The sequence below is a fragment of the Podarcis gaigeae genome (genome assembly GCF_964106915.1).
Source record: "Podarcis gaigeae genome assembly, chromosome: 16".
NCBI classification, from domain to species: Eukaryota; Metazoa; Chordata; class Lepidosauria; order Squamata; family Lacertidae; genus Podarcis; species Podarcis gaigeae.
In genome coordinates this window covers 18,064,096-18,090,880 of record NC_139693.1, presented here as the reverse complement: position 1 = coordinate 18,090,880, position 26,785 = coordinate 18,064,096, and the positions used below count along the sequence as shown (strand labels likewise).

Below are 26,785 nucleotides of genomic sequence, written 5' to 3'. Positions count from 1 at the left end.
CATGCTTCTACTTCTCAGAGGTCCAATATTGTTCTATTTGCTGTCCTTGTTTTGCTGATTTCATTTAATATTCTAATTTTCTGAGATTGTTAATTTGGGGTTTTCATCAGCTGTACACAGTGATCATCACAATTATAACAAATAAAGGCTTGACATATCTCGCTTTGCATGTCATGAGGCTATCTCATATATTAGTTTCACCTTTTAAGTTGAATTACTGAAATAAATGAACTTTTCCACGATATTCTAATTTTCTGAGTTTCACCTGTATAAGCAGAGGTAGCTTAAATAAATAAATAAATAAACAAACAAACAAACGAATGAATGAATGAACTATATAAATGGAAAGTGGAGCTGTATGAGCAGCAAACTGATTTATGCAAGAACTATAGACTGGGTGGGATTGGCTCCCATTGGTCAGCCTGCACAGCGCCAAACCTCTTTCCTCACCACACTGTTCTGGAAAGTTGCAGTGACCCTCCTGTTGGGAGGATGCCATTGCAGTGTCGTGCCAGCCAGCCCCACCTGCACTTTAATTACCCCTGATAAACTCCTCAGGGAGGGAAGAGGCACAATAATTTTGTGTGGGAGGGCAGGCGAACTCCTATTCACGACTTCCCTTGAGAGGAGAAAATAGGCAAATACACACCCACCAACGTGTACCCACACCCTGTGTGAGGAACAACACAACAGTGTCTTCCAGGAATCCAGGAGAGCTGCAATGTTTTACTAAATTACTAAACTATTTGTTTCCTTCTCAACTGAGAACTACGGTATGTGGGTTGGCCTAGGATGTTTTTCCCCCACATGGCATAGGTGATTCTCTTATAGAACCCACCAACATTGGCTAAGGCGAAGTCCTTGTCTCTGTGCCTCTGAGTGAGGGAAATGGCATTTGGTGAAACTCTGTGGATGCTGATATTATATATGACCATTTTCATTCACTCCTTGCTGTTTGCATGGGGAGCTTATTATCGTCTTACTAGGACCCACCTGCCTCGAGGAATGAACTGCCGTGCATTAGTACTACTCGGTGATTTCTCACTGGGATATCTCATGATACTGGTAAGTTTATTTTACATATTTCACGGGGATGAAGGGACACCTCTCTAAAAGGGGCTGCAACGTTTGAAATATTTTAGTTTAGAGGAAAGGCGAGTAAGAGGCAACATGATAGAAATTTATTAAATTTTACATAACATGGAGGACGTGGATAGAGAAACATTTTCCTTCCTCTCTTATGACACTCTCATGAACATATTGAAGCTATGGAAGAGGCAGTGATGGCTGCCAAGTTGAATAGCTTCCAAAGAAGATTAGGCCATGGCTGGTCATCGCTATGTTCTGGCTCTAGAGATGGAGATAGCAATGCTTCTGAACACAAGTTCCTGGAAAACATAGAAAGGGAGAAGGCTCCTGTGCTTGGGTCATGTTTGTGGGTTTCCCAATGGGGCACCTGGTTGGCCACTGTGAGATGCTGGACTAGATTGGCCATTGTCCTAATCCACCGGGCTCTGCTTTAGCCTGGAGAAGAGGAGGTTAAGGGGTGATATGAAGCCATGTTCAAATATATAAAAGGATGTCACATAGAGGAGGGAGAAAGGTTGTTTTCTGCTGCTCCAGAGAAGCGGACACGGAGCAATGGATCCAAACTACAAGAAAGAAGATTCCACCTAAACATTAGGAAGAACTTCCTGACAGTAAGAGCTGTTCGACAGTGGAATTTGCTGCCAAGGAGTGTGGTGGAGTCTCCTTCTTTGGAGGTCTTTAAGCAGAGGCTTGACAACCATATGTCAGGAGTGCTCTGATGGTGTTTCCTGCTTGGCAGGGGGTTGGACTCGATGGCCCTTGTGGTCTCTTCCAACTCTATGATTCTATTATTCTATGATTATCCATTCCAATGTATTTATTCTGAGTAATACTCGCACTGAATACCACCCATTCCATGTGATTCTTAAGGACTTCAACAAGAAGCATACAAGGAAAGGGGAGTGGGCAGGGTCTTCACTTCTGTGCTGCTCAGGGTGAACCATTTTCCATCCAAAGAGGAAGGAAAGGATATACAGTTTAGTCGCCTCATATGCCTGGGTTCCATCCCACAGGCAACAGACATATGCCAGAGAGAAAGAGATAGAAATTATGTAATGCTGATTATAAATGCTAAATGTTTTGGATTAAACAGGTCAAACTTGTGGAAAAACTGGGCATCTGCCATAGATATTCCATTATGAGGTCCATGGGCCGGTTAACACCATTAATGAAGGACTCAAACTTGATAATAAAAGACCTGGTTTTCGATGGGGTGCCGGTGAGGGTGTTCTGGCCCAGGACACTTGCTGGGAACAGGAAAGGAATCATCTTCATTCATCCAGGTGTTGGACTATTTGGAAGCGTCCGTAAGTTCTGTGAATTGTTTTTGAAATGGTTCATGATGTTCTTTGTGGAGAATCTGGGGTGCTACTGTAATGTAAAGTTCCTGAAATGTTTGCTATGGAGGGGTGGAGGCTGGTTTCTGCTACCCCATTGTTATTATTATTATTAATAATAATAATAATAATCAGTGCTTTTTCTGAAAAATGCTTAGGGGTACTCTCATTTGACTCAAGAAAATCACCATTTTATAGTTCAAAGCAGGGAAAATGAATGCAGCAAATGGATAAAAGTATAAAGATTCACAAAAATGTTTAGGGATATGCGTACCCCTGTGTACCCCCAGAAAAGAGCACTGATTATATTTCTTTTTCTATACTGCCTTGCATGCCATAATAAGAAACAATAACAAACCCTTCCCAACAGACAGTTTACAAGGATGTAGATTGTTTAATTAGCCAAAGGTTTGAGAGAAGAGGAATGCTTTTGCCTGGCACCTAAACATATGTAATAAAAATGCCAAGTGAGTCTCCCTGGGGACAGCATTCCACAAATTCGGAGCCACCACAGAAAAGGCCCCTTCTCCTGTTGCTGCCCTCTGGGCCTCTCACAGAGGAGACACATGAAGAAGGGCCTCAGATGATGATTGCAGGGTCAAGACTGGTTTATATGGGGTGAGGTGGTCCTTGAGGTACTGTGGTATTGAGCCATTTAAATCTTTATAGGTCAAAAGCAGCACTTTGGATTGGGCCTGGAAACCAATTGGCAGCCAATGCAGTCGGGCCAGGATTGGCGTTATATGCTCAACCCGTCTTGTGGCCTTGAGCAAATGGGCTGCTGAATTCTCCAGCAGCTGCAGTTTCCAAACTGTAGGCAATTTAAGTTCAATGAACATGGCAAGATAGAATTGCAGGAAATGGTGCTGAATTCTGTTGTAATTCTTCACATCTTGGTCAGTGATAAATCCTTATAATGTCAAAGGGGTTTCTCTATGCCTCAAGGGACTTCTATGAAAGGACTTCCAGAGATTATCAGAAATAACAGGGCAAAACAAAATCCACATCCTTGTTTTCAGCTAGTGACGCCCCATTTATAAAGGGTTCAATCTAATGTAGATTTTCCAGCGGAGATCCACAATCAAGTGTGTTAAGTTGTGGGCGAACATATCAGATGACACAGCGATTCTTCAAACAGCTCTTGTTTGTTCAGAGGCCAGAACAGAACTGAACTGAAGAACTCAGTCAGCCTGCTTATATAGAGCTCCAGAACAACGTAACTGTAGCAACTTTCTAAAACTATCCAATCACTGAACGTCACTTTCGATCCTTCATTTGCATACAAACTATCCAATCACTGAACGTCACTTTCGATCCTTCATTTGCATAACTATCTACAGTACCCCCCTGCTGGCCCAGGGTGAGAACTTCAGTACATAACAAAGTGTTATATACATTTTGTGACATAAAAAATTAATTACCATGCCAGAATTAATCATATCTGTTAATTTCAGCAGGTTTACTTTCAGCAGAAGTAATATTGGATTCAACTCACAGTGATTTCAATGTGAATGATCAAGGAATTTTGTAATGCAGTGTAACAAATAATTGCTCACAGCAGGCCGTGTGTGATGTGTGCTTTTTTCCAGGAGTCTCTGAAAGGGCCTGCCGTTCCTTTGCCAAACAATCTGATTCAGTGGTTGTAAGTGTTGAGTAAGTATCTTCATGCTCATTCTATCAGGGAAAAAAGAGAAATTCCCCATAGTTTGCAACCCTTCCTCGCACATGAGCCCAGAGAAAACCTGACAAAGCTTTAAACATAGTGATTTTTGACAACCTGTGGAATGGGTGTTCATTTTTGTATTTAGATTTTTATGCCTTGGGGCCCACTCCCTCTGAGCATGAGCGCTCTGCTGCTGGCCCAGCATCCTGTTCTCACAGTGGCCAACCAGATGCCCCGATGTGAAGCCTAGAAGAAAGGCGGGAGGCTGAAAGAGGAAGCCACTGAATCACGTCATGGTTTAAATCGTCCCCGGCCACGCCCCCAAGTGACCTGATTGGCCACCTGGCAAACTGACGTGGCCGGGGTCTCCCCCAGTGGGATGCGGGATGTTGTCCCGCCCCAACGCTGAGGTGAGTGGTTAGGCAGCTGGACCGCAACCTGGCCCCACCAGGAAATGGACCCAATTTCTCATCCCCCTGACCAAGACACTCAGGGAGATCCTGAGATGAAAAATGAAATCTAGGAAGATTCAGAAGATAGAAGTTTATAATGGCATGGAAGAAGTGGCTAGGGCAGGCATAGGGAAACTCGGCCCTCCAGATGTTTTGGGACTACAAGATTCCATATATTGTCTCCCATGATACCTAGCTAGCAGGACCAGTGGTCAGGGATGATGGGAATTGTAGTCCCAAAACATCTGGAGGGCCCAGTTTGCCTATGGCTGGGCTACGGCAAAGTTTTTTTATTGCTCTCTCATAACACTGGAACATGTGGAAAGCTGGAAGTTTCAGATAAAAGAAAGTACTCCTTCAAAGAGTTCAAAGTTAAGCTATAGAACTCACTCTTACAGGAGGCAGGGATGACCTCCCACTTGGATGACTTTCAGAAAGGTTTAAGCAAATTTAAGAGTTTAAGGCTACCAGTGGCTTCTAGCCATGATGGCTATAGTCTGTCTGTATGGTCAGAATAAGACTTGCTGGAAATTGCAGGAGGGAAGAGGGCTCTTGTACTCATGTCCTGCTTGGGGAGTTTCTCCAATGATTGACCCCTGGCCACTGAGAATGGGATGCTGAACTAGCATATTCAGGTGGAAAACTTCCGGCACAGAGGCTGAATGCTGCACTCCAGGCCTCTCCATTTCCCTCTCTGAACTCACCCCAGACCCCCCACCATTGCCCCTCTTTTGCACCCTCCTTGAGTGGCATCGGCCTGGCTGGAATGTGTGGCTGTGTGCAGGAGCCAGTCTACTTGTCCAGTGGGAAAGTTTGCATTTGCTTTCCATTTTGGTCTCTGGGGCCCAGAATGTTTCACAGAAAGGAATGTGGCACTAGAGGTGAAAAGGATTTCCAATTCAAGGGGAAATGCCAAATGCGATCCAGGAAAATGTCGAATGTTGATACCACCTTATTTTCTCTTTAGGTTTCGTTTAGCTCCTGAGCATCCCTATCCGGTCCCTGTACTGGACTGTTTAACTGCTACAATACACTTTCTGAAGAATGCAAAGGAATACGGAGTGGACCCCAACTGCATTGCCATTGTTGGGGAGAGTAGTGGAGGCACATATGCTGCAGCCATTTGCCAAGAACTGGTGACCAGAGAGGACCTCCCAAGACTGCGAGCTCAGGTCCTCATTTACCCATTCCTCCAAGGAATGGACTTCAATTTGCCATCCTATCAACAAAACCATTCAGTTCCTCCCTTGTTCCGGAAAAGAGCTGTCAGTCTTGGTTTGACATATCTCACTGGGAAGACAATGAATGTAGATGGAATTCTGAAAGGCGCCCATGTCCCTCCTGATTTGAGAGAGAAATACAAAAAATGGATAAATGCTGATAACATTCCGGAAGAATTTAAAGCTAGGGGCTATGTTCCTGTAGAACCTGCTCCATTTTCAGAAGAACTTTATGAACAAGTTAAAAGAGGTAATGAGACAATGTTTTGCCCCCTTGTAGCAGAGGATGACATAATCCGCCAGCTCCCAGAGACTTTCATTCTAACCTGTGAATATGATGTTCTCCGGGATGATGGGCTGTTGTACAAGAAGCGCCTAGAGGACAATGGTGTGCCAGTGACATATCACCATCTTCCAGATGGATTACATGGAATATTGGGCCTTGTTGGTTGGGGGCCACTTGAATTCCCGAGCACACAGAAATGTATGCTGCATGTAGTAGAGTTCTTAAAATGTTTATAGAAATGGCAGTCTTCCACTTCTGTGGAGGAAATTTTTGTTCCTCATTGTGCCAATCCTAAAGTAAAAAGAAAAACTTAGTTCCAAAGTTTTACTTTCTAATTTGTTAGAACAGAACACTATTAACAAAATTATCGTGGAAGGAAAAGAAATAGATAATCCGAAAGAAATTAGGAAAGGATTTGTGAATTTTTATAGACAATTATATAAGTAAGCTGGAAAAGATGATGTAAAGAAGATAGAAGATTTCTTGAGACGAAAAGGGGTGCAACAAATACTGACAGAAAAGAAAGACTGAATGAATGACCTAAATGAAACAGAAGAAATTAAAGCTGCAATAAAAGAATTGAAAAGTGGAAAGGCACCAGGACCGGATGGATTTACAGCAAAATATTTGTGCTGGTCCCAGGGGGTTACCATGTGGCGTGGTCCGAGTCCAGTCCGAGGTCGAGGGTGTGGTATGGAGGCTGTCCATCAAGGCTGAAGCGGGGTCCAAGGCAAGGAGCCGGGTGTGGTCAGGAACTCTGGCAGAAGAGCAGGACAGGGTGCAGGCAGGAACAGGCTAGCAACAACATTGCTCCCGCAACCTGGAACTGGGGCTGGCCAGCTTTTATCTGCCCCGAGGCATAGGGCGGTCCTGGTCCACAGGTGACTTGCCTCTCCTGGCCTGGAGGCGAGCATTCCTCCCGCGAGAACTTAGTTCCCTCCGCCTCTCTGCCCTGAGCCTCTGCAGCTCAGGAGAGGCTGGAGGGTTACTGGACCCAGAGGCAACCTCACCATCCCCTGACAGGGCTGATAGTGGAGCACCTGCAGGCAATGGATCTTCGATCACCTCCAGAGCCAGAGCATATTCAGCTGGTGTCTGCTCCTGAGGATCTGGCACAGGTGAGGGCCCTTCAGGTTCAAGCCCCAGCCCCGGCTCAGCTGGTCCTGGAGGCGGGATTCCTCAGGTTCAGCCTCTGAATCCGATTCCCAGGCCATCACAATATTATAAAGAAATGAAGTACACCCTACTTGTACCCTTGAAAAAAGTGATGAATAATATATTAAGAAAAGGAGAACTACCAGAAACATGGAAAGAAGCATATACATTAATACCAAAACAGGATTCGGGCTTAACACAAGTAAAGAATTACAGGCCGATTTCGCTATTAAACAATGATTACAAATTGTTTGCAAGTATATTGGCAAATAGATTGAAAAAAATATTGAATGAAATAATTCATAAGGATCAAGCAGGTTTTCTACATGGCAAACAGATGAAAGACAATATACGGAATCTCGTAAATATAATTTAGTATCTGACTGCCAGAAATGAAAAACAGGCGATGTTATTTTTTGTGGACACAGAAAAGGCCTTTGATAATATATCTTGGGAATTTATATTAAAGAATTTGGAGTTAATGGACATTGAACAGTTTTTTAAAAAAAGGAATTAAAGCGATATACTTTGAAGAAAGAGCAAAACTTATAGTAAATAATATAATAACAGAAAATATTGAGATTACGAAAGGTACAAGACAGGAGTGTCCATTATCACCACTATTATTCATATCAGTACTGGAAGTCTTCCTAAGGACAATAAGGAGCATCTCTTCACAAACTGGTGTTTCTGCCATGTCAGTCCAAAAATCTTCCCACTACAGGCAGCTGCCGAATCCACTCAGTCCAGATAAAATCATATCAAGGCTTCTGTTCAGCACTTCTCCCAGACCAGATGTCATTCAAACATTTAGCCTTTCCAGGGAAGGTATCACCAGGTAAACCTGGAAGTATATCAAGAAATAGAATATTAAAGTCTTACCTTCCCCTATGGCTATCTAATTTGATTCAACAAGCTGGTCAGACCCAACCTCTGTTCGTGGCCGCTTGCTGATTTAGAACTGCATCGCATCTCTCAGCCATAAATCCTGGGCAAACATGCAGCATTCTTTGACGTCTCTCCAGTTGTTAATGAGATGTTGCTTCTGTGGTGATAAGTAAATCAAACCGAGGAATATTTCATCCTCTTCCAAGCAAGCCAGAAGTCTTAATTTTCATTGTAAAACCATTTCCACACAATTAATAATTATTAGAACCATATTATATTGACAAATGCCAAACTTTCCCAGTCTCATTTGCTTACATAATGTTAAGGAAAAATCTGGGTGTGAGGCTGCTCAGTTATCCAGCTCGTCGGGCAGAGCCCGTGGGTCCCTGCAGAAGGAGTCCAGTCAACCGGAGCAAATAGCTGTAGACCAAAGTTTATTGCGCAATAGGTTCAAAGAGCAAATTTTGAACCCCGAGGATGGGTTGACAAAGACTTTTAAAACTTTCCAACCACATCCCAGAATACAGTTCGAAGGGGAGGGGTTAACCTTGGCAAACATGTCAGACAAGTCCTTGGTACAAGATTAGCATAAGCAGACATGGCAGGGCAAGACTCAGGTATAAGATTAGCGTAGACAAATATGTCTTAAGTACCCACCACCCAAAAGTACAATAGAAGTTCCTTTGCATGTTTGGAGCCTGTGGCGAGTCAGGTGATGAGATTTGGCTTCCTTTGGCTAACACTGAGCCCAGCAATTGTCACCTCTGAGAACTTCCTGGAGTCCTTTTGCAAGGGGAAAATAGCTTTGGAATGGGGGGAACTGGGAAAGGATATTATTTTTTAAAGCTAGGTGACTTCCCTGAGCTGTCAAGTTGGAAGGATATATTCAGGCATAATATTTGTAATATTTAACTTTAAAGATGTACCCCCCCGCCCGTAATTTCCATAACACATAATAATCAGGTACCGTATTTTTCGCCCTATAGGACGCACTTTTCCCCCTACAAAAATGAAGGGGAAATGTGTGTGCGTCCTATGGGGCGAATGCAGGCTTTCGCTGAAGCCTGGAGAGCGAGAGCCTGCAGCCCAAAAGCTGGGGGACAGCGGGGAGGCGCAGCGCCGCCACCCCGCTATTCCTCGACCTGGTCTGGAGGCTGGCGGGGGGGAGAAGCAAGCTTGCTTTCCCCCCCTGCCAGCCCCACAAGCTTGCGGGATAGCGAGGAGGCGGAGCGCCGCCACCCCATAATTCCCCGACCTGATCTGGAGGCTGGTGGGTGGGAAAAGCTGTTGAATGGTTTCTTTAAATGTAAAGCTTCATCATTGTTCCACCTGATGTGTATGTCTTTAAGGGGCCAGAGAAAGATAACGAGACCCAGCTTTACAGCTGTGAAACATAGCAGGTGCTGCTGAGTTGTATTGATTAAGCTGTGTCAGCAATTGGGTGTAGTATATAAGGAGCAGCGCCTAGCTCTCCCATTACCCTGGGGGATGGGTTGGTGGTTGGGTCTGGTTTGTTGTTGATGTATTTAGTGTATAAGGAGTTTTTGTTTTTGTTATTAAAACCTTGTTTGAGTTATTTTTGAGTCCCTTTTTAATGCATGGTCTCCCCAGCAAGCTCTCTGCAGCGCTACCATACTGCAAATAGCCAACATCTTTGGTTATGGGCCCAGCTGCTGAGTGGATGACTGCGTATTTTTGGACTCTGAGAAAGGTTTGAAAACCCCTTCTCCTGTTGGCGTAGTTCTGTGGGTCTGGAAGAGTTCCAGAATGGTTGACCGGGTTCCTGAAGCTGAGAAGGCTCTGGTCTTCCCACAGCTGACAGATGAGAACTATAGTGTATGGTCTTTTCGGGTGGAGGCGCTTTTGACCTCTAGAGAAGTATGGACCCATGTAACTGATGACCCTCCTAACCCTGTAACTAATGCTTGGTCGAAAGGAGATGCAAAAGCCAGTGCGATAATTAATTTGGCAGTCAGCAACCAGCAAGTAGTCTATATAAGGAATAAGAAAACTGCCAAAGAAATGTGGGACAGTCTTGCAGCAGTGTATATTAGAAAAGAGTCAGCATCTGCATTAACGTTTTTCAAGCAGTTGTACCAGACGAAGTTGCAGCCTGGTGGTGATTTGGCAGCACACTTGAGACGTCTGGAGGCAATACGCGGCAAATTACCGTAATTCGAAGGGACATGGACATACCTGATATTCAGTATGTTTTTATCATTCTTTGTTCCCTTAACGAGGACTTTGATGGTATAGCTAGCCAGATATCTGCCGTTCCACCAGCACAATTAACTGTGAAAGGGGTAACGGCAAGATTAATGGGCGAGTTGGACAGAAGGGAGGCTTGTGCCATAAGCACTCCTATTTCCAGAAAGAATGAGGAACGCCATATGCAAACTTGTGGTGATACAACTGCATTTAAAGCTGCCAAGCGTTGTTGGTTCTGCAATAAGCAAGGACATTTTGCAAAGGACTGCAGATCCAAAAGAAAGCAAAGTACTCCCAAGTCTGTTTCTGTTCGTCAATCACGGTTGTCAGCCCAGCAGCCGACATCGTACCGTAGAGACAGAAATGAGCCGCGAGCTTTTCACGCTCGGACTACAGATCGTAAAAGATTTAAAGCTGCCAAGTGGAATTCTTTTATTGTGGACTCAGGAGCATCTCAGCACGTTTGCAATGATCGAAGCTTGTTTATTTCTTTTGAAGAGGAAATTGGTAATGTACATTTAGCTAATTCACAAGTCTTGCAGTCGCTTGGCAGGGGTACTGTTAAACTTGACTCTTTAAACATTACCATAGCGAACTGCATTTACTGCCCGTCAGTGGACAATTTATTGTCAGTAAGGTGTTTTGCTCATCAAGGCATAACTGTGCGTTTCTTAAATTCAAGGTGTGAGTTTTTTGAGGGGAACAAACGTCTATTGTATGCCTGGGAATCTGATGGTTTATATAGACTGTATTTTTGCACCTACTCACAATCGCCTATAAATTGCAGAGCAGCACAGTCAAGCCAGGGGTTGAGGAATGTAAGGCCACATTCTGGGTGTGTCCATGAGGCGCACAGACTTCTTGGACACCTGAATTTTCCTGATGTAATTAAGACAAAGAATATTGTTAATGGCCTCAACTTAAAACCATGTAAATTCTTTATGCAATGTCTATCCTGTTGCAAGAATAAGATTAAGGTTGCACGCAAGGGTAGGTACTCAGATACGAAAGTAACTGAGCCATTTGAGCGTGTACATTGTGATTTAGTTGGGCCACTCCCACCATCATTAGGAGGTTCTAAGTACTGGCTTACCCTGATAGACCAGTATAGTAGATATTGTTGGACTTATGCAATAGCTGAAAAGTCACAAGCATTTGAGAAGTACAAAGTTTTTTGCAACTGGGTAAAAACACACTTTAACAAACCAATTAAGAAACTGTTTTCTGACCAGGGCGGGGAATTTGTTTCTGAGGATTTTGAGAAATTCCTGGAAGCGCAGGGGACTACTCATGAGTTATCTTGCCCCCGAAGTCCCTGGCAAAATGGGCTTGTTGAAGTTGTGCAGCGTGACCTACAGGCAGGGGTTAAAACGTATCTGCACGATGCTAATCTGCCCAAAGACTTTTGGGCTGAAGCGCTTAATGCGTTTTGTTATGTTAGAAATCGCAGTTATCATTCTGGTTTAGATGTCACCCCCTATGAGAAGCTGTTTAAAAAACACCCTAATCTGAAATACCTACGCATTTGGGGTTCAGATGTAATTGTGCATTATCCCGCTAAGAAGAAATTGGGTGAGAGTAGTGTTCAGGGGAAATTAATGGGCTGCCAGCAGGGGGCATACAGAATTTACATACCAGCAACTGGCAAATTTCATATTACCAGAAGCATGATACAAACTGTAAATTGGAATGGAGTTGCTGTTTTCCAAGATACTGACGGTATAGATAGTACTGAGGAGGAAGAAGCAGCAGCAGCAGCAGCAGCAGGAAATGGTGCTTCTGAATTAATGGAACAAGATGAAAAGCCTGTTGAATCTGATAATTTGCTTGATGATTTAAAGTCACAGGCACCCGAGGGGAGGTTAGATTCTCTTGAGTTTTCTGACCGTGAGCTTAGCCTACAGGCATCTCTTCAATCTGACAATGATGATTTATAACCTGAAACTAGTGGTTCACTTAGTCCCATTAAGTCTGAGGAGTCTGACTCTCCTTCCGGACTGAGACGTTCAGATAGAAAGAGACAGAAGCCACAACGTTTTGCAGATGAACATTTTAATACTGAATATGCCAATAAGGCGGTTTTTGAGCCAAAAAGCTACAATGATGTTCAGAATTTACCTAAGCACCAAGCTGTAAATTGGTATAAAGCTATGAACTCTGAGATAGCTTCTTTAAAAGAGCATAACACTTGGTCTCTTGTACCACAAACCCCAGATATGAGACTTATTGATTCAAAATGGGTTTATAGAGTTAAAATGAATGACAAAAATGAAGTTCTAAGGTACAAGGCTAGATTGGTTGCTAGGGGTTTTCAACAAATTCCAGGTGAAGATTATGATTTGTGTTATTCACCAAGTGTAAAATATGAAACAGTTAAGCTTTTGTTAAAAGATGCATCACAACGTGGACATTCTGTTTATCACCTAGATATAAAAACTGCATATTTGTTTGCAGATTTAAAAGAACAAATTTTTATGCGTGTTCCTGAAGGCATAGATGCCACTGAAGATTTGGTATGCAAATTAAATAAATCCCTTTATGGTCTGCACCAAAGTGGAAGGAATTGGCACCAAACTTTAGCAAAAGAATTGCTGGATATTGGTTTTTCACAAGGAAAGGCAGACAATTGTGTGTTTATAAAGGAAAGGGCAAACTCTGTAACAAAAATATGTGTCTATGTAGATGACGTGTTAATTTCTACAAAAACTAAACATGAATATGAAGAGGTAGTTTCACAGTTACAGAAGAAATTTGATGTGGTGGCATAGCTAAAAATTACTTATCCATGCAAATTGAGAAAGGCAAAAATGGATCTTTTCTGGTTCATCAAACTGCAAAAATTGATGATCTTTTTGAAATGCTACATTTAGAAAATGCAAAGGGGAAGGAAACGCCTATGGCGTTTGGTTTCACCTTTACAGGTAAAGATAAGCCATTTCCTAACAAAACTTTGTATCATTCTGCTATAGGCAAGCTAAATTTCATTCAAAGAATCTCAAGACCAGATATAACTTATGCTTTTCACTTTCTGGCAAAATTTGTGGAAAAGCCTACTAGACAATGTTTCTCTGCTCTTAAGGAAGTGGTAATGTACCTTAAACATACCAAACATTATAGGTTGCAGTTTACAACAAGCATTGACAAAGGTTTTGAAATTTTCTGCGATGCATCTCATGCAGTGGAACAAAATAATTGCAGGGGTATGTCTGGTATGGTGTTTTGTTATAACGGTTGTCCATTTGAATGGAAGTCCCAGACACAAACCATTATTTGTCTCTCCACAACAGAGAGTGAATTATGTGCATGCGTTCAGGCCACTCGTGATGTGGAATGGTATCTGCAAGTATTTGCAGACCTACAAATGCAAGTAACACTACCAGTAAAAGTTTACTTTGATTCCCAGAGTGGACTCGCTATCCTGTGTTCAGAAACCAATACGCAGCGCACTAGAGTCTTAAGATTACGTTTACAGTTTGTAAAGAAACTAATTGCTGATGAAATGATTGTATTTAAATATGTTCTAGATGACAATCAAATTGCAGACATTTTTACTAAAGCACTTCCAAAGGTTACACATGAAAAACATGTACAAAGTATGCTTTATGTTTTTGTTCCACAATGATGAACCGCAGGGGAAATGTTGAATGGTTTCTTTAAATGTAAAGGTTCATCATTGTTCCACCCAATGTGTATGTCTTCAAGGGGCCAGAGCAAGGGTCAGAGCAAGATAACGAGACCCAGCTTTACAGCTGTGAAACATAGCAGGTGCTGCTGAGTTGTATTGATTAAGCTGTGTCAGCAATTGGGTGTAGTATATAAGGAGCAGCGCCTAGCTCTCCCATTACCCTGGGGGATGGGTTGGTGGTTGGGTCTGGTTTGTTGTTGATGTATTTAGTGTAAATGGAGTTTTTGTTTTTGTTATTAAAACCTTGTTTGAGTTATTTTTGAGTCCCTTTTTAATGCATGGTCTCCCCAGCAAGCTCTCTGCAGCACAACCATACTGCAAATAGCCAACAGAAGCAAGCTTGCTTCTCCCCAGCCCCACAAACTCGGGGGACAGCGGGGCAAGCCGCTGCCCCACGGAGGCTAGGGAGGCTGTCCCTGAAGGCAGAAGAGGGAGAGGGAGCGCTCCGTCTCCCTCTTTTAGCTTGGGGGTGGCTGTGCAAAGCCTCTGCAGGGCAGCGGAGTGCGCTGCCCCACAGAGGCTAGGGAGGCTGTCCCTGAAGGCAGAAGAGGGAGAGGGAGCGCTCCGTCTCCCTCTTCTAGCTTGGGGGTGGCTGCGCAAACCTGGGGGGAAATAAAAAATTTTTCCTTGATTTCCCCCCAAAAAACTAGGTGCGTCCTATGGGCCGGTGCGTCCTATAGGGCGAAAAATACGGTAGTTGGTCTTTCCAGAGGGTATTTTACCAAGTAATATAGAAAGCAAAATTTGAAAGTGAAACAAAAAAGCCTTGCCCCCCTTTCCATTCTGACAAACCCGCTCCACACACATGATAATCCTTCTTCCACTCGAATCCTTTTTAGCACCTCAGTGGCTGAATTAATTAGCAGAGTAATAATAATAATAATTATTATTATTATTATTATTATTATTATTATTTATACTGCGCCCTCCTCCTCAGCCAAGACCGGGCTCAGGGTGGCTAACAACCTATAATAAAAACAAGTTGATTGAAATACAACTTAAAAAACAAGATTAAAGTACAACATTAAAAGATCAAAATGCAACCTCATCACAGGAGGAGAAAGGAAAAAAGAAAGAGGGGGAGGGAATCAAATTGATTCCAAGGCAAAGGCCAGGCAGAACAACTCTGTCTTACAGGCCCTGTGGAAAAAATGAGATCCTGCAGGGCCCTGGTCTCATGAGACAGAGCGTTCCACCAGGCCGGAGCCAGTGTTGAAAAGGCCCTGGCTCTGGTTGAGGCTAATCTGACTTCCTTAGGGCCTGGGACCTCTAGGGTGTTGCTATTTATGGACCTTAAGGTCCTCCATGGGGCATACCGGGAGAGGCGGTCCCGTAGGTATGAGGGTTCTAAGCCATGAAGGGCTTTAAAGGTCAAAACCAGCACCTTAAATCTGCCCCTGTACTCCACCGGGAGCCAGTGCAGCTGGAAAAGCACTGGGTGAATATGCTCCCATGGCAGAGACCCCATGAGGAGCCTTGCTGCAGCATTCTGCACCCTCTGGAGTTTCTGGGACAGCTTCAAGGGCAGCCCTGCGTAGAGCGAATTACAGTAGTCAAACCTGGAGGTGACCGTCACATGAATCACTCTTTCTCCCTCCTCACTCAGAGCATGTCCAAAACTTAAATCCAATTTTTCATTTTAAGAGATGACTTTGGAGAGTTGTCAAGAAACGCACAGTGCTTTCCATCCAGTGCCCCATGCCCCCTCATTCGTTCCAAACTTGGAGCCAGGTGTTGGACAAACGGTGGATGAGACTGCCACCCCTGACCCTGGGGGAGTAGGGAGGCTGATTACTCCCATCTCAGCCTCTGATATCTTGTGTGTACGGCTGTGATGAAATTTCTAGCCGTCTTCCATAGAACCAAGCCGGAAGTAATATTCTGTGTCACTCCTGCATCTTATAATCTGCTCTTGTACCTGTTGTGCTTTCTGTTCTGAGACTTTCTGAGCTTTTATTGACCTTGGGCTGGGCGGAGGAATGCTGTCCAACGTCTGTGAATCTGTTAACCGCTTCCATCTCTATTAATCTTACAGTGTTTCTTCTCCTAGCTGTTCCCCATTCAGTATTTCCCAGCTTCTGCTTTCTGAACTATGTCCCTCTGCAAACCACTGTTCCAAATCTATACTGTCCTCCTGCTCCTGGAAAGATTCAGGATCAGGGGGAGGGGGTGGCTCCCACCATTCTTCCTCCGTGCAGCCCTCCTCAACACGGTCCCTGACAGGTGGTCACCTTTGATCTTGTAGAGCTGTGATGGCCAAACTTGGCCCTCCAGCTGTTTTGGGACTACAACTCTCATCACCCCTAGGTAACAGGACCAGTGGTCAGGGATAATGGGAACTGTAGTCCCAAAACAGCTGGAGGGCCAAGTTTGGCCATCACTGTTGTAGAGGGTCACAATGCTGGAATTGTGTATGTCTTGTGGCACAGATCCTGTTTCCCAACACTGCAAGAGAAGGCCATGGAGGTGCGTCATGAGAGAGGAGTTGAGGCGTATTTTCAACATTTTTGTTGGGATTCTGTCCTGTCCAGGGGGGTGTTTGTGATGCAGGGGCTGTGATGCAAGCACACCTCAAGCAGCTTTGGTCCATTCTCATTCATGCTACCTATACCAAAGTCACCTATGCAATTGCCCCATGTGTGATGATCACCCCAAACTCCAGCACTGAAATCTCCCAGCAGGAATAGGTGTTTGCAGGCTGGGAACATCCTGATAGCGTGGTCTAGCACCTCACAAAACTGGTCCTTGGTCCATATGTCAGAGCACATAGTGGGAGCATAGATGCTCAAGATGTTAACCAGGAGGTGGTTGAGAGATGAAGGGGAAACAAGCATTCTGAGCCCTTGGTCAGTGGTTCTGTCACAGACAGCAGAGAGCTCACTTTTTTAAGAATAAATTTTATTAGAGTTTATAAAAAGAGATACAAAACTTAAGACCAAATATCTTTTTTATCCAACATTAACCTAAATAAAATAAAAAGAGAGAAAAATAGGAAACGGAAAAGGAAAGGAGGAGAAAAGAAAGGAAGGGGGAGAATGAGAGAAAACGATAAGAAGAAAGAGATAGAAAAGAAATTAAAAGAGAAAACAGAAAAGATAAAATACAGAAATTTAAAAACTTCCAAGTCTTCATCTGTCCACTATATAAACTATAGGTACTTCATTCATGGCAATATGTCACCCAACAAAACCACGTTCTATAACCAAGTATTACCTTCAATCTCCAAATCCATATGTCATTATTTCATTTTCTTTTTCATGCAAAAAGTCTATGAGAGCATTCTGATCTTTAGTAAATGTTAACAATGACCTCTCTCTGATTAAACATGTCAGTTTTGCCATCTCGGCTAAGTCTGTTAATTTTAACAACCATTCTTCCATGAGAAGACTCAGTCATGTGTCATTCCATATTTGTGCATACAGTCGTCTCCTGCCATAATCATATATTGAAAAAATAGTTATTTTCTAATTGTATATCCATAAGTCCAAGCAGGAAGAGTTCTGCTTTCAACTGGAACTTAATCTTCATAATTCTCCACATCAATGCATGCATTTGTATCCATTTTTTTTATTAACTTTTTTACATGTCCACCAAGCATGATAAAATGTTTGTCTCGTTTATATAAGTCACTGCGGCACAATACTGTACTCTGATCTTTTAAACAAGATGCTGCACTGCTGTGAATGCAGGATGCCAACAGTATTGCATTGAAGCAAAGCAGCTCCCTCAAGAGGAGAGGTTGGGCAAATTCACACCAATTAACATACACCCACAACCAGTGATATTCAGTTCTTAACTATTCTCAGTTAGGATTTAAGTGGGTTGGCTGACAAAAGCCAGCGGCATTAGCTAAGGCGACGTCCTTATGTCTGTGCCTCTGAGAGAAATGGCATTTGGTGGAAGTCTGTGGACACTGATATTATACATGACCATTTTCATTCATTTCTTGCTGTTTGCATGGGGAGCTTATTATCGTCTTATCAGGATGCAGCTGCCTCGAGGAATCAGCTGTCGTGGAAAGTTACTACTTTTTGATTTCTCTACAGGATATGGACTTATACTGGTAAGTTTTTTTTTTTACATATATCACAGGGATGAAGTTAGGTAAAGGTTAAGGGATCCCTAACAGTTAAGTCAGTTAACTGTCAGGACAGTTAAGTCGCAAACAACTCTGGGGCTGTGGCGCTCATCTCACTTTACAGGCCGAGGGAGCCAGCATTTGTCCACAGACAGTTTTTCTGGGTCATGTGGCCAGCATGACTAAGCCACTTCTGGCAAAGCCAAGGCAGTGCACAGAAATGCCATTTACCTTCCCGTCGGAGCGGTACCTATTTATCTACTTGCACTTTGACATGCTTTTGAGAACTGCTAGGTTGGCAGGAGCTGGGTCCAAACAACAGGAGCTCACCCCGTCGCGGGGCCTCGAACCGCCGACCTTCCGATTAACAAGTCCAAGCGGCACAGTGGTTTAAACCACAGCGCCAACCGCTGATGAAGTTACACCCCTATAAAAAGGGCTGCAATGTTTGTAATATTTCTCGAATATTCTTCAGATGGGCAATTAAGAGGTGACATGATAATATTGTGCAAGACAGGGAGAAACTGGATAGAGAAAAGTCCCCCCCCCCCTTCCTCTCTTGACACTAGAAGTTGTGAGAATCCACTGGAGTTGAATGTTGGAAGATTCAGGACAGATAGAAGGAAGTACTTCTTCACACCTGACATATTCAAACTATGGAGCTCTGTCACACAGGAGGCAGTGATGGCTGCCAAACTGAATAGCTTCCAAAAAGGATTAGATAAATTCATGGAAGAGAAGGTTTTGGGTGGCTACTAGCCTCCATGGCTAGGCTCTGAACCTGGAAAACATAGAAAGGGAGAGGGCTCTTGTGTTCAGCTTCTGCTTGCGGGTTTCCCATTGGGGCACCTGGTTGGCCACTGTGAGATGCTGGACTAGATAGGACATTGCCCTAATCCAGCAGGCGCTATTCATATCCACTTAGGTGGATTTATTCTGAGGAGGACTAGCACCGAACACCACCCACTTAGCGTGGTTTCTCATGGTGTCCATCAAGAAGAAGCATACAAGGAAGTGGAATGGTCGGGGGCTTCACTTCTGTGCTGCTCAGGAAGAATCACTCTCCATCCAAAGAGGAAGGAAAAGATATAATAATAATAATAATAATAATAATAATAATAATAATAATAATAATTTTTATTTAAACACCGCCCTTCCCTGTTCAGAAAACTGGGCTCAGGGCAGCTAACAACAAATTTAAAACACTTAATTGATGCAACAAAAAACAGTATGCAGTGTATGCAGGGTAGTCACCTCACATGTGGGCATTCCATTCCACAGGTAATAGACATATGTTTCATACACACACACACATGCATGCGCACACACACACACACACACACACAGAGTGAGGGGGGAAAGTATTTGATCCCCTGCTAAATTTTCCCGTTTGCCCTTTGACGAAGAAATGACCAGTCCATAATTTTAATCGTAGGTTTATTGTAGCTGTGAGAGTCAGAATAACAACAGGAAAGCCCCCAGAAACCCAGGCGACAAAAGTCAGAGATTATGGACTTGTCATTTCTTCATCAGAGGGCAAATGAGCAAATTTAGCAGGGGGATCAAATACTCCCCTCCCCCCTCTATATATATGAGAAAGATTTGATGCTAATTATCAATGGTAATTTTTTTGGTTCAATCAGGCAGGAATTCTGGAAAAACTGGGCATCTGCCATAGATTTGCCTTACTCAGGGCTGCGTGCATGTTCATTCCAGTAATGAGGGACCCAAAGCTGATCATAAAGGATCTGGATTTTGATGGAGTGCCAGGGAGGGTGTACTGGCCTAAAACATCACCTGCTGGGAAAAGAAGAGGAATCATCTTTTTTCATGGAGGTTGTGGACTATTTGGAAGCATCCGTAAGTTCTGTGAATTGTTTTTGAAACGGTTCACTATGTTCTTTGAGGAGAATTTGGGGCGCTACTATAATGTAAAGTTCCTGAAATGTTTGCTATGGAGGGGTGGAGGTGGTTTGTGCTGCCCTCGTATCATTTGAATAAAATATTGTGGGGGGGGGGGTCAAGTAAGCCCTGCCCTGCATATTGATCACATGATCAATACACACACACTATTGAAATGGCAATACCCATCAATTTTGGGGGGACTGGCTCCCCTAAAATATTTTTATTGGGGGGACCGAAGGGATCACAGCCCTTAGGTGTTGGGCAGGCATTTTCATTATATGCTCAAACTGTCTTGCCGCCGTGAGCAAGCTGGCTGCTGAATTCTGCATCAGCTGCAGTTTCTGAACAGTAGGTAGTGTAAGTTCAATGAACTTGGCAGGATGGGATTGTAAAAAATAAAAATTAAAAATGAGGCTGAGGCTGAGGCTGAGGCTGAGGCTGAGGCTTCCCGTTGTATGGGTGACCAGTTCTGTGGTAATCCTAGCATCGTGGCCCATGAAAAACCTTTAAATTTTCATAGAAGGCGTTTTTGCTTCATGCGCCAAGGGACTTCTATGAAAAGTCTTCCAGAGAAGGTCAGAAATAATGCAGAAAGAAGCTCAGGAATGTGGGTTGAGGTCTGTTTGGTTCTGTTCTAATTTTTACCCATTGACACTGCTTGATCTGAGCTACTGATCAAAATCCACATAATGGTTTTCAGCTGGCAATGCCCCATTTATCAATGGTTCAGTCCAACTTAGTTTTTCTCAGAGGAAACCTATTAAAGGTGCTTGTTGTTTTCTAATAAAAAAATAGCAGACCAGAATTAATCATAGCTGTTAATTTCACCAAGTTTACTTTTAGTAGGACTAACACTGGATCCAACTCATAGTGAATTCAATGTCAATTGCTAAGAGCATGGGTCAGCAAACCTTTTCAGCAGGGGACCGGTCCACTGTCCCTCAGACCTTGTGGGGGGCCAGACTATATTTTGGGGGGGAAATATGAATGAATTCCTATGCCCCACAAATAACCCAGAGATGCATTTTAAATAAAAGCACACATTCTACTCATGTAAAAACATGCTGATTCCCAAACCATCTGCGGGCCAGATTTAGAAAGTGATTGGGCCAGATCCAGCCCCTGGGCCTTAGTTTGCCTACCCATGGCTAAGAGGTTTTGTAATGGAGCCTATCAAATAATCTCTGATAGTGTCTCTGTGTGTATTCTGTTCTTTTTTCCAGGAACCACTGAAAGGATCTGCCGTGCCATCGCCCACCAAACTGACTCAGTGGTTATGTGTCCTGAGTAAGTATCTTCACTCTTGTTGTAGCAGAAAAAAAGAGTAATTCTCCTCAGCTTCTAACTCTTCCTAACACCTGAGCTCAGAGAAAGCCTGATAAAGTTTTAACATAGTGATTTTGCCAACCGTTATTGTGAGATTTTGACCAGCTTCGGCCCATCTGAAGCTGATACAGGCTCGTCTTATCTTGAGCCCAAGCAGAGTAGTCCACACAGCAGAAGGATAAGCAGTATGTGCCACATTCTTAACTTTATTTCCACTCTATGCTGAGAGAATACAAACATGCATCTTGCCTCTGTGAGAGCAGAGAAGCAACTGTCTCTCTAACAAAGAAACCAAGAGAACACTGAAAAACAGGAAACCAGTGTACATCACATCCAGTCTCCCATTTCCCGTGGGAATCCAACAGTAACTTGGACTGTGGAATGCAAAACAATGTCTTGTGACTGCAGTTGCTGCTCAGTGAGGGAAATAGAAACCAACAGTTATAATACCTTTGCATTTAGATTTTCATACCTTGGGCCCCAATCCCTCTGGCTTTTAGCATCTTTTCTGGAGCAGGCCCAAAGGGCTCAACATGCGATTGTCATGATGGCTAGCCAGGTGGCCAATGAGAAGCACACAAACAGGACCCGAGCACTAGACCACCACCCCCAGTTGCAATTTACATCAACTGGTATTCAGAAGCATTACTGCCTGTGATAGTGGAGGGGGCACCCCCCTTGTGACTAGCAGGGGGGGTATTTTCAGCCGGAACTCACCAGAACTCACTTCTTTGTTGCGTTCTGGCACCTTTTTGGTGTGTTCCGGCAGCTCTGTAGTGTTGCAGTACCCTTGGAAAACCTTATCCTCCATGAGAGGATGGTATTGCTTCTAAATCCATCACAATTTTATCTATCACAATTCTCTATATCCTGCCTTTCAGGACACAACTCCTTCCAAGGCAGCACACAACAAACATTAAACTTCATTTGCAGAAACCAGCACATCAGACACACTTACCTTCCCAAGACAGCAGTGGTAAATTGGGAGAAGTGTCATTTGCCAGAACTTCAGAGCCCTTAACAACGCAAGCCTTCCCCACAGTAATGGCCACCATCTCTCTGCCCTTGCTGCCTTAATGCCGTTGGTGCATGATCTGAAGCCTCCTGGTCAAGATGGGTGAACTCGACTTGTTGGTTTTAGAGGCCACAAGGGATACAGTGGGCAGAAAGAGAAGCCTGGTGGAACGGAGAGAACCAGTGACACACAGTTATCTCAGGAAGGCAAGGTGGGACTTTCTGGGGATGGTGTCACCCTGCATGTGAAAAAAGGGCATTGAGTCCAGGAAGCAAGAAATCCCAGAAGAGGCAGACTTCTCCACATAATCATTGTGGGTGGTCATACTGGGTCCCAAGAGGGATTTCGTACTGGGGTTGTGTTCCCATCCTCCTTGTGGCGATCACACAGGGTCCCCGGATGTTTGACGGTCTATTGATCCCTGTGCCACCACTGTGATTGCCTCTTTGCTGCCACCAACCCGTTTCTCTCGGGTACACACGGAGTCCAGACGGTTGTTAACATTAACAAATAGTCGAGTTTATTTTATAGGCATGAACAACTAACAACTTCAAACTGATTATCCCACTATCTGATTCCACTAACAGTTCCTCTCACTCTCTCACAACACAACTCGACCAACCCACAGACTTATCCTCCCTCTTCCTTCTCCAACTCCCAACTCTTTTTTTTTTAATATAATATATTTATTAGGTTTTACAGAAAAAAGAAGCACATAACAACCACAGAAATAAAGAAAAACAAAGACAATCAAAAATACATGTAAAACAGATAAAAAAACCAAAAGGTAGAAAAAGGTAAATTCCATCCATCAAAAAGAAAAAAAATTAAAATAAAAACTCCAACCTTTAAATTCATAATTTCAGAACTTTCTTTCTTGACTTCCTCACACCTCCCTTTTTTGTGTTCCTCTTTACCCAATCAAATATAGCAAATCCTTACCCTCTTTCATAACTCATTTCTAATTATTAAAGTCATTCTATTATGTCTCCAATCTTTCCTCCTTATGTTTAAACGCCTTTAACATATTATTTACTTTTGACATAATATTATTTCAATCTTTCGCCCTTTTTCTGTTACAATTTTACATAGTTTTGAACCTATATCACTAATGCCATATTGTTTTAATCTCCAGCAACATTTTAGCATTCATAAATTTTGCAGTGTTTCTGCAGATTCTTTAAACTTCTTCCAGTTCTCTTCCACCGCTTCTTCTCCCAGATCTCGGATTCTGCCTGTCATTTCTGCCATCTCCATGTAGTCTATTAGGTGGGCAAATCTTGTGTCTTCCAATACTTTGCGATAAGTATTCTTGCTGCTGTTGTTGCGTACATAAAAAACGTTCTATCTTTCTTTAACACCAATTGGCCGACTATGCCCAGGAGAAAGGCCTCTGGTTTCTTAAGGAAGGTATATTTAAATACCTTTTTCATTTCATTATATATCATCTCCCAGAAAGCCTTAATCCTTGGGCACGTCCACCAGAGGTGAAAGAACATTTATTATCAGGCAAGTGATAAATTTTAGGAAGCTTGACTGGGGTCATGTACCACCTATAAATCATTTTCATAATATTCTCTCTTAAGGCATTGCATGCCGTAAACTTCATACCGGTGGTCCACAACTTTTCCCAGTCAGCAAACATAATGTTATGACCGATGTCCTGTGCCCATTTAATCATAGCTGATTTAACTGTTTCATCCTGTGTATTCCACTTTAACAGCAAGTTATACATTCTTGAAAGAATCTTAGTTTTAGGTTCTAACAATTCTGTTTCCAATTTCGATTTTTCCACCTGGAAGCCCAATTTCTTGTCCAAATTATAGGCCTCTCTTATTTGATAGTAATGAAGCCAATCTCGCACTTTATCTTTTAATTTCTCAAAGCTCTGCAGTTTCAATTTATCTCCTTCTTGTTCTAATATCTCCCAATATTTCGGCCATTTGGCCTCCACCAACTCGCAACTCTCAACAACCAACTGACTTCCACACACCTCCGACTCTAACTTTTACTCCTCCCCTCGGGTTCCCACTGGCCAATCACTTCACACACATTTAACCCTTTCCTTATGATCCACCTAGGAGGCAAACGCCACACTCCTGATCAAAACGCTCAGGGAGATCCTGAGATGGAAAATGAAATCAAGGAAGCATCCAAAATAGAGAAGCGTTTTAATGGCACGGAGAAAGCGGCCAGGGGAAAGTTTTTATCCCTCTCTCTTAACTCTAGAACATGTGGACATTCAATGAAGCTGAATGCTGGAAAATTCAGATAAAAGAAAGTATGGCTTTAAAAGAGGGTTAAACAAATGCACACAGTATAAGGCTACGAGTGGCTACTAGCCATGATGGCGATAGTCTGCCTCTGCAGTTGGAGGCAGTGTCCTTCTGAAGAACAGTTGCTGGAAATTGCGGGAGGGAAAAGTACCACTGTACTCATGTCCTGATTGTGAGTTTCTCCAATGATTGACCAGTGGCCACTGAGAACGGGATGCTCAACTAGCATTTTATCTGGGTTCAGAACCTCAAGCACATTGGCTGGATGCTGCACTCCAGGCCTCTCCATTTCTCCCAGTGAACTCACCCCAACCCCCCGCCACACACCATTGCCCCTCTTTTGCACCATCCTTGAGTGGCATCTGCCTGCCTTGCTTGCTTGGGTGGAGGATTGGGAATGGGTGGAGGATAGGGAACCAACCCACTTCTTAAATGGGAAAGTTCACATTTGCTTTCCATTTTTGCCTCTTGTCCCATCCATAGTTGGCATGTTGCCCCCTGGAAGGTTACATAGAATGGAAAGTGGCCTTCAGGGTGAGAAAGATTCCCAACCCTTGCAATATGTCATGCAGGAAAATATTCCTTGCTTGTGTTGCTGAATATTGAAGATATCTTGCTTTCTCTTTAGATTTCGTTTAGGTCCTGAGTATCCATTTCCAACCGCAGTACAGGACTGCTGTACTGCTGCAATACACTTTCTGAAGAATGCAAAGGAATACGGAGTGGACCCCAGCCGCATTGCCTTTGCTGGGGAGAGTAGTGGAGGCACATATGCTACAGCCATTTGTCAAGAACTGGTGACCAGAGAGGACCTCCCAAGAGTGCGAGCTCAGGTCCTCATTTACCCATTCCTCCAAGGAATGGACTTCAATTTGCCATCCTATCAACAAAACCATTCAGTTCCTCCCTTGTTCTGGAAAAGAGCTGTCAGTCTTGGTTTGACATATCTCACTGGGAAGACAATGAATGTAGATGGAATTCTGAAAGGCGCCCATGTCCCTCCTGATTTGAGAGAGAAATACCAAAAATGGATCAATGCTGATAACATTCCAGAAGAATTTAAAGCTAGGGGCTATGTTCCTGTAGAACCTGCTCCATTTTCAGAAGAACTTTATGAACAAGTTAAAAGAGCTGGTGAGACAATGTTTGCCCCCCTTTTAGCAGAGGATGACATAATCTGCCAGCTCCCAGAGACTTTCATTCTAACCTGTGAATATGATGTTCTCCGGGACGATGGGCTGTTGTACAAGAAGCGGTTAGAGGACAATGGTGTGCCAGTGACATGGTATCATGTTCAAGATGGATTCCACGGAATAATGGTCTTTGCTGGTTGTGGGCGGATCCTTGAATATCCGAGCACACAGAAATGTTTGCAGAGTGTAATACAGTTCTTAAAAGGTTTATAGAAATGAATGATTTTAATAAATTAGACTGAGTAAAACTTTGGATCAGAGTTTTTTTTACTTCAGGATTGTTACAATGAGGAAAAAATATCCTCCCACAAAAGAGGAAGAATCATATCCTCATTTCTCCCTCATTCACTTGAATAAATATCAAATGATATTTGATATGTCATTATAAAATATTGTGGGTCATACCTTGGTTTTTTACCTTGGTTTTTTTCATCAAATGTTAGTAATACAGTGGTCCCTCGAGTTACAAACACCTCGGGTTACAAACACTTTGGGTTACAGACTCTGCTAACCCAGAAGCAATACCTCGGGTTAAGAACTTTACCTCAGGATGAGAACAGAAATCGTGCGGCGGCAGCGGGAGGCCCCATTAGCTATACTGGTGCTTCAGGTTAAGAACAGTTTCAGGTTAAGAACGTACCTCCAGAACAAATTACCGTAGGTTCGTTGCCAGAAGTACCACTGTACTTGGCCACACCATTTTCCAAAATGCTGTTTCTTTCTCTGATGATGGTTGCTGGTTGCTGTGTTCCACCCCCTGGTGTCACATTTTAATTCTCTCTCCTCCCTCCCTCTGTGTCCTTTGTTACTCCCCCTTGAACATCATTGTGGGTGGGGAACAGAGTTTGGAAGCAGAAAAAAAAGAAAAGTAAAACATTACATAGGGACATGTGAGCAGTATTTCACAAACATATCAGCATAAAACAATTAAAAAATAAGTGATTAAAAACTAAAGTAGTAACACATTATGAATGTAAAAAGTTGTGTGTCCATCTATAATTATCAAAAC

General features: G+C 43.2%; 1 protein-coding gene across 3 annotated transcripts; it reads left to right on the top strand.

The window, feature by feature from the left end:
- The first annotated feature begins 634 nt into the window (after window positions 1-634).
- Window positions 635-26,024, top strand: LOC310834088 (arylacetamide deacetylase-like 4). Of its 3 annotated transcripts, none has more exons than XM_083717451.1 (4): window positions 635-1,065; window positions 2,183-2,396; window positions 4,016-4,079; window positions 5,509-7,112. In XM_083717451.1, exons 1-4 carry the CDS (start codon window positions 889-891, stop codon window positions 6,281-6,283), a joined length of 1,230 nt encoding a protein of 409 aa, XP_083573577.1. In that variant the 5' UTR covers window positions 635-888; the 3' UTR covers window positions 6,284-7,112. The 3 variants fall into 3 exon arrangements, with proteins under 3 accessions (XP_083573577.1, XP_083573576.1, XP_083573575.1); XM_083717450.1 differs by lacking the exons at window positions 4,016-4,079; window positions 5,509-7,112 and adding exons at window positions 21,190-21,253; window positions 25,212-26,024 and having other exon boundaries at window positions 705-1,065; XM_083717449.1 differs by lacking the exons at window positions 635-1,065; window positions 2,183-2,396; window positions 4,016-4,079; window positions 5,509-7,112 and adding exons at window positions 17,810-18,046; window positions 19,705-19,921; window positions 21,190-21,253; window positions 25,212-26,024.
- The last annotated feature ends 761 nt before the right edge of the window (window positions 26,025-26,785 follow it).

What these genes read in the sequence shown, in the direction of transcription:
- LOC310834088 (XM_083717449.1), top strand. Translation starts at nt 17,849, where the DNA reads ATGTCTGTGCCTCTGAGAGAAATGGCATTTGGTGGAAGTCTGTGGACA. An exon ending in TGGACTATTTGGAAGCATCC is followed by an intron (nt 19,922 to 21,189) that starts GTAAGTTCTGTG and finishes TCTTTTTTCCAG; the next exon opens with GAACCACTGAAAGGATCTGC. An exon ending in TCAGTGGTTATGTGTCCTGA is followed by an intron (nt 21,254 to 25,211) that starts GTAAGTATCTTC and finishes CTTTCTCTTTAG; the next exon opens with ATTTCGTTTAGGTCCTGAGT.